At 41.0% G+C, this 10,898-nt stretch overlaps 1 protein-coding gene across 1 annotated transcript in view; it reads left to right on the top strand.

The window, feature by feature from the left end:
- Positions 1 to 1,046: 1,046 nt before the first annotated feature.
- LOC128740689 (uncharacterized) overlaps positions 1,047 to 10,898 on the top strand; it is a 68,944-nt gene continuing 59,092 nt past the window's right edge. Inside the window, exon 1 of the mRNA XM_053836252.1 lies at positions 1,047 to 1,061. Within this exon, the coding sequence (XP_053692227.1) occupies positions 1,047 to 1,061 (15 nt within the window). The remainder of the gene's footprint in view (positions 1,062 to 10,898) is intronic.

Here is a 10,898-nt window from a genome sequence, read left to right as displayed (position 1 = left end):
TCGTCTCGATCTGTCTGCGAAACATTAATGAAGAAGTGCAAATTGACGCAGTGTACACCGGCCTAAAAGCAGCGTTTGATCGGGTCGATCACAGTATCCTCCTTGCAAGGCTTGAGAACCTGGGAGTTTCTGTACCGTACTGCAAGTGGCTACACCTAACATACCGTGGGATGAGTGTGAGAATCGGGTCAGAGTTTGCCGACTCGTTCTTCAATATCTGCGGCGTACCACAGGAGAGTAACCTTGGACCACTGCTCTTTTCTTTCTTTATAATTGAACTGTCAGCCCTCTTACCACCTGGCTGTCGGCGTTTCTATGTCGACGATGTAAAAAGGTAATCAAAATGGATTCCGACTATGTTAAACTGCAACGCCTAGTGGACAAATTTGCAGATTGGTGCTCCAGCCAATAATCAACTTAGATATATATTTTAAAATCGCTAAGCAGATCCGTGACTCGAACTGTTTTCGTTCATTGATACTATTCACTTGCAAGGTCTATTTTGGAATTCGAATCTGTGATGTGGTATTTTTATCATCAAATTTGGATCGCCAAAATCGAAGCAGTACAGTAAAAAATTGCGGTATACTTTACGCAGTCTTCCATGGCGTGATCCCAGAAACCTACCATCCGTATGAGGAACGTTACCGTTTACATAATTTAGAGACTTATTTAGAGACGTGCCAACAAGTCACGTTCTTGACCAGAATGATTTTGGGAGATATTGAAGAGAAATTATCCGTAAACGTATAAAATTATTCCAAATTACAGCTAAATCGCCGAAACATGCTATTCACCCCTTTGACCTTGGGGTTAATTTGACTCAAAAATTCAAACTGCTATATCTCAGCGTAAACTTGAAACGGATTTCCGAGTTTTTAGATGTTTCAGAAAGATAATTTAATGGACTAAATGATAAAATGTTGAATGGCGACTTGGGGGAGGGGGACTTCTAACAAGGAGGGAAGTAAAAAAAAATCAGAAAAATCGATTTTTTTTTCAAATTTGTGACATTTATACTACCAGTACGCTAACCACCTAGAACGATGACTCCAGGCAACGTAAGTATTTTTTTGTACAGACAGAAGGTCAGTGAAAATGATCGAAATTTGAAAAAAAATCCAAATCATCGCTTTACATCGCCGTAAAACAAAAAGCAATATTCAAATATTTTTCAATCGAATACTACTACATAGTTTGAAAAATCCTGTATATTTACGTCTTTTGACATGCACATAAATGGAGCATCGCAAATCACATAAAATAACGTGTTATTTTACAAAATAAAATATCGTAGCGTGTGTTGCATACCTGTAGGCTAATTTATTACATTTGATTTGATTTGATTTTTGTTACGTGTTCATTAATTTGTTTGCATGTCAGTTAACGTCGAATGTGAGAATTCTTTTTTCGTTCTGTGTATAAATAATAAAATATAGCGGGTTTAAAACTCAAACCGAATAATACTGGATTCGTACCGGTACGCAAAGGACTATCCAAAGACCAGTCGAGAAATGAAGTGGAATTTGATGACTGAATTGGCATAAAAAAACGATGCCAAGAAGCATAATGTCGTTTTGCACACAGTTATATTTCTTTGTTACGGTCCGAATCTAGACTTTTCCGTAGTATGACCTTAACTAAACTTATCTTGCAGCAACTATCGATTTGATTGAAATCTCTCATAACGAATAATCGGAACACAGCTGTTCTCATCGAACTCGAGTTACACCGCTTATCATAGAACTAAAAAACGATATTATTGGCAACCTCAATTTCGTTACTTCTTCATTCTTCTACCACATTATTCGTTTATAGTAAAGAATCTCGTTATGAAAAAAATATGACAAAAATTATTTTACTCGAAAATAAATTGGAAATTTTATGTACATATAAAACTTTTATAATAAAAGCAATCGAAAAATCAAAATACGCTAAAAATAAATGGAACATCTCATCGAATTCCGATCAAACATCACAGTAGGCAATAAATTTATATATGGCAAATTTTATGTAACAAAGAGCATTCCGGGCCGAATGCTTTGAGCTAGCGACCCACCATCGAACTCCGGCGACGAAATTATGTCTAGGTTGTTTGGCCAAGATAAAAATCTACAGTCGTATACCGTTTATCAAGATAATTTCGGATTGATGTTGACCCTTGAAGCTTGTGAGATCAATTTCTCATTTTAACTTCGTAATCTTTTCATAGTGGCTGTTTTCATCACGTAGACGTGTTGATACTGAGTTTTTCGAATATTCGCTATCTGTCGTTTTTTTTGCAAAATCGATGACGAATTTTTCTAGACGCGATAACTTGTCGAATATTTTTTTAAATTGAGAGGATCGCCTATTCGCTGCGCCATGGAGAAATATGACACTCATACTAAGTTGCAATATGACTGAAGGCTTAAGGTTGAAAAACGATGAAGTGCAAAAGCATACAAAACAGCGAAAACGCAGGGAGTTTTTACGATAGAATTTAATTTAAAATATTATTTAAATTCTAAATTAAAAAATGTTTTCTTATATTTTTATGGTAGTATTTACGCCACCCAACCTATTAACCAGGAAATATAGCACATGAAGGTCGCCAGTATAATCACTAAATAAATTATTCAAATAGAGACAAGAAATTGTTATTTCGAAAGTGGCATTTTATGCGTTTTAAGCAATGCACCCGGTGCATGTCTCTCACTGAAATCAATAAAATCGCTCACAGCTCACTTAAATTTAATAATCAAACCATAAAACTGCAGGATCGAACTTCGGTCATTCAAATCAAAACCAATAAAAACGAAGGCATCCATTAAGCGTCAGCTTTCTCGGACTGCAGCAGAAGAAAATTTATTTTAACGACCGATGGTGATATGTCATCGGCTGCGTTGCGAACTTGATCTTGGAAGCGACTTTAGTGAGTGACTACCGCTTCATCGCTCCGCAATGCAGCATCCGGTGAATAATCGAATTCATCCTTCAACTCGTACCCGGAGCAGACCATCCGAAATTGAAAGCGCAGCGCAGCCTTGAGATAAACGTTCTACTGCTGGTCCTATTTGGTAAAAATCGATAAACACCATGTCGAAAGTGATTCCGATCTCCTCTGTGTCGATGCATGGTACCATATGAATTGCATTCTGTGTAGTTCCCAAAGCAAGAGTGAACGACTTTACTAAATTCATGTCCTCCCCGGATGGGCAAACCAAGTGAAGCTCCCACCGTAAAATAAAACGTTAATGTAGTTTTTCAACTACGATATCGATTGGCCGGTGTTGCTGTTTTAAAGTGGTGCGTCGCCAGCATCCAATGCAACTCCGTTGCCAACGTCACGCTGCCTCGACAACTCGTCGTACTCGCCGCTGGAGCAGTACAGTATTTAATAAGAATTTTGCTGCAATCTCAGTTTAGTTTGATTGAAATTACAACAGAATTCAGTAGTAACCAGACCAGACGGTCAGAGAAACGTCCTCGACAGGGTCGCCGAGTGGAATACACGTCAGCAGTAGTTAGAACCTCGCGTCTTCAACGACAAATCAATGATGAAATCCTTACTGGCAACACCTCTGGTGAGTCAAAGCTAATAACGATGGTTGAGTTATGCCTGCGTAGGCTCCCGAATGTCAGAGGTATGCGTTTGATTGAGAAGCGGGATTCCAGATGGATTAGACAGTGCCCGGCCTGTGTGTACGTCTTCGATTGCAAGTTATAGGCTGTTGTGACTCAGTGGAGGAGGAAAGTGCAAAGATAAATTTACTATAGTGAAAGAATCCCGCGAGATTTATTTTACGAGTGAATCCAAGATATGGACAGTTCGCGGGATGCAAATGTGCTGCTAGTGCTGCTGTTACCAAGAGAGTTGTGTGTAACTAGCATAGAAGATACGATAGAAGAGGATAACAAACCGGTGTAAAATGGAAAATACTGTAACTACGCGAGGGGGTGACGCACATCGTTGAATAAGTTGAATCTAGTGTTTCTATATGTCACGAAAAGTGCCCTTCGAAATCATTTATGATTCTATTACTCGAAGTTATGAGTATGATCCGTAATCTATGTGTACAAGGGATAAAGAGTTCCGTATTCTAGGATGTAAGGGAGCAGCAAAACGATCTTTATATTCCAATGAATGTCACTTGATGCTGTATTTAAACAATGATGGACTTGAACTAAGTTTGTTTTTCTATTTTAAATAACACGATAGCCTTAAGCGAGAATTAAACGAGAGCCACTCCTTTCAACAACATTTTCAGCCAAAAAGCCTAAACTAAACTAGTTGCTGCAGCTTACAATTTTTATCTTCTCCTTCACAGCTGAGGCCTTGCTAAATTGATGAGGCCGATAATATTTACGAAGATATACTAATGCATTTGAAAATGCTAACAATTAAATTTAGTTTTCATAAGTGCTGATTATAACAGAATGTCTGCTAACTGGTTTATAGGATACTTAAGATGGATGCGAATCATGAATGCAATTGCATTAAAAACAGTTGAACTCTAGTCAATGCTATGGGAACACTGATGCATGATATAATTTAAAGAGAGCCTTTAGACTAGCTTAGCTATCGATAAGAAACCATTACAACCTTACTGACTAGGTGCCTCCATTGATTCTAATGAAAATGGGGACGCAAGGTTGTTTTACATATCATGTGCTACTCTTTTAATGAACGCAACGATAAAAATATTTATAATCCTAAACGTTCTTTTTTAAATTACTAGATATGTGCCCGAACTTACTCGCGCCTCTTTGTTTCCCAGTGACTTGCATACTTGCTATCGTAACGTAAATTACTATATTGTTGTAAATAAATCCCTCTTTCCTCATTTGGACGATCCTTCTTGTTTGTCAACTACCTAGTTTTGTCCTCAGCCACTTGTAGGGGAAGGGCGGTAAAGACGGACACCCTAAGGTAAAGACTCAATATCTACTCAAATATAACTGTATTGATCCCAATTTTCGTATAAACTGAACCTTTAAGTCTCTGTCTAATAAAGTTACAACGTGTGCTGGAAAATTTCTTCCAAAATTTATGCATTTTTTAATATTATAAACATCATGTATAAATAAGAGTTTCTGCGCATGGGCGGGAAAGACGGACACTTGATATGGGAAAGACGGACACTCGCAAAAAGGTGTCGCGCGTCGTTGAATTATCAGTATTAAGAAAAATTAACATATTTCATAATGTATTTAGGAAAGAATTGGTTTGGGAAACCCCCTTCCCGATCCCCCCTTTGAGCGAGAAAATAGAATGGTTCCCTTCAATATTTTAATTGGTGACGAATTAATCGTTTCTAAAAGTTGGCTCATTCCAACTGTTATATGACTTCTGGTTATTTTTACATATATAATATGGAAGTATTTGCAATGTTAAATCGTTGTTGGGCGTTGTTGTGAACCCATTTTGTTCAAAATCTGTGTGTCCGTCTTTCCCTACCGTTGGGTGTCCGCCTTTCCCGACATGGATACCATTTTTTCAAACTTCAATAACTTTTTACTGAATATTCAAAAATTCACTAGGTTTCCAATGGATATTCAGTGAAAGATCAAACTAACGCAATGTCGTCGGTTTAGCATGAATATGTTGTTTTTTAACGATTTACCAGCTATTTTCTTCACGCACAAAATTACATCGGTTAGCGTATATACGCATTTTTTCTTTGTTTTGCTTATAAATTTGTCAGCTACGCTGCTAAAAATCGGCAGTTTATTTCAAAAGTGTTAATTCAATCTATAGAAACATTTCCCATCATTCATTTGCTTCAAAAAATTATTGTTTATGAAATATGACAAGTGTCCGTCTTTCCCGCAGTGTCCGTCTTTACCGCCCTTCCCCTACATACAGTTGGATTTCGAATTTGGCAACAAATGCGTGTCGCCTATGTCGCCTAAAATCGAGACCCTTTTTCTATATGAAAAAATTTAATGTAAATGCTTTAGAAGTTGACTAAATATCATTAATCAACGATTGCAACCATTTTATGTTTAAAAAGTCCGACAAGAGCTATCCGTCCGGTGCAAATAAGTTATTGACACCCTGCAGTAGGACGGCAATAAAAATATTATTGTTCGAAACCACATAACTTTTTTTCATGAACAGACTCAGGGCATCATTTTTTCGTCATTTAAAGCATGTATGCGGAAACTGTTTGATATTTAAGCATATTTTTGGAAGTGAAATATCTTGTGTTGCCAAAAACGAATACTTTTGTTGCCAAAATCGAGGCATGCCAAAATCGAACAATGCCAAAATCGAACCATGCCAAAATCGAAATCCAACTGTAATATGTTTTCTTTCTGGAAATCCCAATAAAAAAGATACAACAAAAAACAACAAATTTAAATCAACAAGAAAATCAATATCAGCAGATACACTGTGTAGAAATCAATACAAAACCAGTTCCAGATTATAGAAAACAATATACATAAATCTCCAGTAATATGTAATTTTTCTGTAGTATTTTTACATTATTTCTGTAATTTTGGTGCCATTTTAATGTTCTTTTCATATTATTTTTGTAAATTTTTGTCATTGTATTATTTTAAAGTAATTTTAACGTAATTTGTATAATCTTTGTGAATCATTTTTGTACCTTTTTTTCTATTTATCATCTCTGTGCCTTGCGCCATTTTATTGCTATTTTAATAGTATTTTCTCATCATTTCTTTTATTTGTTTTTAGTTTTATGTAGTTTTCATGCCAATTTTACGTTACCATTTTTGTCTCATTTTTGTACCACATTTTTATTTGTATATTGTTTGTGTCATTTTATGAATCATTTTAGTTCTTTAGTATGGTCCCCTTTATATGTTATTTTTATTATTAAATTCATTTAAATATCATAATTTAAAAGCTCGACTATTTCCTGCAATGAAACGAATATTATTAGTTCGCCTTTGCCAAAACTATTCGTTTCATTACAGATAAATTCAAAACGTCTCACTTTACTTTACTTACTGGGAGCAAAATTGACTTTTCCCAGTATTGACAAACATATAGATCAACAGTATTCGCTGTTTTTGACTATAATTGTAATTTGTTTTCAGTAAAACGAAAAAACGTGCACAGAAAATCAGTATACAGAAATCGAAGCTCTATGATTCTGATATATTGCATAACGCTTTTGATCCAGCAAGACAAATCGAAAAAGTTCGAGAAGTTGCAAGGGATCACAATCTACCGTACAGTACAGTTCCGCGTTATTTTTGGAAACCACCCAAAACTAATAATCAAGGATCAAATACTTTTCTTCTTCCTGAATTTACTTACTGTACTTAGTTGGCTTGGCTGGTAAATGGCTTGGTAATGCGTACCATCGGTGCCTTGTGCACTGGGCATAAAATAGACCCCACAGTGGTTCATAGCCTCTTACCTAGCAACTCCTACCCCAACCTCCTCGTGGTACCAGCCGGGATACGAGCAACCTCGGGTGGAGATCGGGTAACCAACCCCGGTGGAAACCAAGGTCGTATGCTGACAGGGGGGGGGAGGGCTCCTTCGAGCTACGTTGGCCCTCCGGCGATACTGTGGGGTTTGTTGCGGGCTTTGCAAGCCTGAACCACTAAAAAAACCAAAGCAATGGACTCCGTAAGTAATAATAATAACTCTAATCGGAACAATCGGCAAAGACCCAGGCGACGAAAACGGACTAACGATTGGAAATTAGGAACATGGAACTGTCGGTCTCTAAATTTCCTCGGAAGTACCCACGTGCTTTCTAAAGAAGTGAAGAGCCGCAAGTTCGACATCGTAGCGCTGCAGGAGGTATGCTGGAAAGGAACGATGGTACGTACGTATAGAGATGGTCATACCATCTACCAGAGCTGCGGCAATACACACGAGCTGGGCACAGCTTTTATAGTGATGGGCGAGATGCAGAAGCGGGTGATCGGGTGGTGGCCGATCAACCCCCGAATGTGCAGATTAAGAATCAAGGGCCGATTCTTCAATATAAGCATAATTAACGTGCACAGCCCTCACCTCGGAAGTACCGATAATGACAAAGACGAATTCTACGCGCAGTTGGAGCGTGAATACGACCGCTGCCCAAGACATGATGTCAAAATTATCATCGGGGACTGTAATGCTCAGGTTGGTCAGGAGGAGGAATTCAAACCGGTGATTGGACGGTTCAGCGCTCACCCGCAAACGAACGAAAACGGCCTAAGACTTGTCGACTTCGCCGCCTCCAAGAACATGGCCATACGTAGTACCTTCTTCCAGCATAACCTCTACCATCGGTACACCTGGAGATCACCCAACCAAACAGAATCACAAATCGACCACGTTCTGATAGATGGTCGGCACTTTTCAGACATTATCGACGTCAGAACCTATCCGGGCGCTAACATTGATTCGGACCACTACCTAGTGATGGTAAGGATACGTCAAAAACTATCGGTTGTGAACAACATACGATACCGCCGCCCGCCACGGTATAATCTAGCGCGACTGAAGCAACCAGAGGTCGCCGAAAACTACGCGTTATCTCTCGAAACCGCGCTGCCGGAAGAGGGAGAGCTGGATGAAGCCCCTCTTGAAGACTGTTGGAATGCCGTGAAAACAGCCATTAACAGCGTAGCGGAGAACGTCCTAGGCAGTGTGGCACCGAATCGACGTAACGAATGGTTTGACGAGGAATGCCAGCAGATATTGGATGAGAAGAACGCAGCGCGGGTACAAATGCTGCGTAGAGCCACCCGTCAGAATGTGGAGCGATACAAACAGAAGCGGAGGCAGCAAACCCGACTCTTCAAGGAAAAGAAGCGCCACCAAGAGGAGAAGGAGTGCGAAGAACTCGAACAGCTGTACCGCTTTCACGACACACGGAAGTTCTATCAGAAACTCAACGGATCTCGCAAAGGCTTCGTGCCGCGGGCCGAAATGTGCAGAGATAAAGATGGAGGTATCTTGACTGATGACCGTGCGGTGATCGAAAGGTGGAAGCAGCACTACGATGAACACCTGAATGGCGTGCAGGCGGAAGACCATGATAGCGGAGGAAGTGACCACATTGGTGCAGCAAGCGACGAAGATGTGCCACCCCCATCGATAAGGGAAGTTAAAGAAGCCATCCAGCGGCTGAAGAACAACAAAGCAGCGGGAAAGGATGGCATTGGAGCGGAACTTATTAAAATGGGCCCGGACAAGTTGGCCGGCTGTCTGCATCAATTGATTGTCAAGATTTGGGATACGGAACGACTACCGGAGGAGTGGAAAGACGGGGTTATCTGCCCTATCTACAAGAAAGGTGATAAGCTGGATTGTGAGAACTACCGAGCCATCACTATCCTGAATGCCGCCTACAAAGTGCTGTCCCAAGTCCTCTTTCATCGACTATCGCCAATAGCCAATAGATTTGTGGGAAGTTACCAGGCCGGCTTCATGGAGGGTCGGTCTACAACAGACCAAATCTTCACCCTGCGGCAGATCCTCCAGAAGTGCCGCGAATTCCGAGTCCCCACGCACCACCTGTTCATCGATTTCAAAGCCGCATATGATAGCGTAAACCGACAAGAGCTATGGAAAATTTTGGACGAAAACGGCTTTCCGGGTAAGCTTACTAGACTTATCATGGCTACGATGGATGGGATCCAGTGCTGTGTGAGAATCTCGGGTGGATTGTCGGACCCATTCGAATCTCGCAGGGGACTTCGACAAGGAGATGGTCTTTCCTGCCTGCTATTCAACATTGCGCTTGAAGGTGTTATAAGGCGAGCGGCGATCGAAATGCGGGGCACGATTTTCAACAAATCCAGTCAATTTATCTGCTTTGCTGACGACGTGGATGCTGTCGGCAGAACATTTGAGGCGGTGGAAGATCAGTACACCAGACTGAAACGCGAAGCAGAGAAGATTGGATTGCAGATAAATACGTCTAAAACGAAGTATATGCTGGCGGGCGGGACCGAGCGCGACAGGGCTCGCTTGGGCAGCACCGTGGTAATCGACGGGGATGAGTTCGAGGTAGTCGACGAGTTCGTATACCTTGGCTCGCTGGCAACAGAGGACAACAATACCAGCCGTGAGATTAAAAGACGTATTATCAGCGGAAGTCGGGCCTACTACGGACTCCACAAACACTTGCGGTCGAACAATCTGAGCCCCCGTACAAAGTGCACACTGTACAAAACGCTAATTAGACCGGTTGTCCTCTACGGGCACGAAACGTGGACATTGCTAGAAGAGGACCTACGAGCACTCGGAGTTTTCGAACGGCGGGTGCTAAGAACCATCTTTGGCGGAGTGCAAGAGAACGGTGTATGGAGGCGAAGAATGAACCACGAGCTCGCGCGTCTCTACGGCGAACCAAGTATTCAGAAAGTGGTTAAAGCTGGACGGATACGTTGGGCAGGACATGTTGCTAGAATGCCGGACAACTATCCTGCAAAAATGGTTTTCGCATCAAATCCGGTAGGAACAAGACGAAGAGGGGCACAGCGAGCGAGGTGGCAAGACCAGGTGGAGCGAGATCTGGCGAGCACTGGGTGCCCGCGGAACTGGAGATCAGTTGCCATGGACCGAAACAGATGGAGAAATTATACTGCGCAGGCCTTGTCATAAGACGTTAGGCCAATTAAGTAAGTACTTAGTTGGCTTGCTGTTCTAAGATAAAGCCTGATGATCAATGTTTCTCCAATGCACTCGGTTGTGGGCCAACGCTCTTCAATTTCTCAGACTCGCTCCACCTAATCTAACCATCTTGCTCGCTGCGCCCTTATTCCTACCGGATGTGAGCCAAATACCAGCTTTGTAGGGTAGTTGTCCGGCATTCTTGCAACATGCCCTGCCTATCGTATCCGTTTAGCTTAGGCCGCCTTTTGCATACTTGGTTTGCCATAGAGACCATCACTTTGATGAAGCCCTCTGCGTGACTCGAATGAACTTGACATTC

This window comes from Sabethes cyaneus, chromosome 3 (assembly GCF_943734655.1).
Source record: "Sabethes cyaneus chromosome 3, idSabCyanKW18_F2, whole genome shotgun sequence".
In the NCBI taxonomy this organism is placed as follows: Eukaryota; Metazoa; Arthropoda; class Insecta; order Diptera; family Culicidae; genus Sabethes; species Sabethes cyaneus.
The sequence above is the reverse complement of the archived record's forward strand: the minus strand, read 5'-3'. Positions and strand labels throughout refer to the sequence as shown.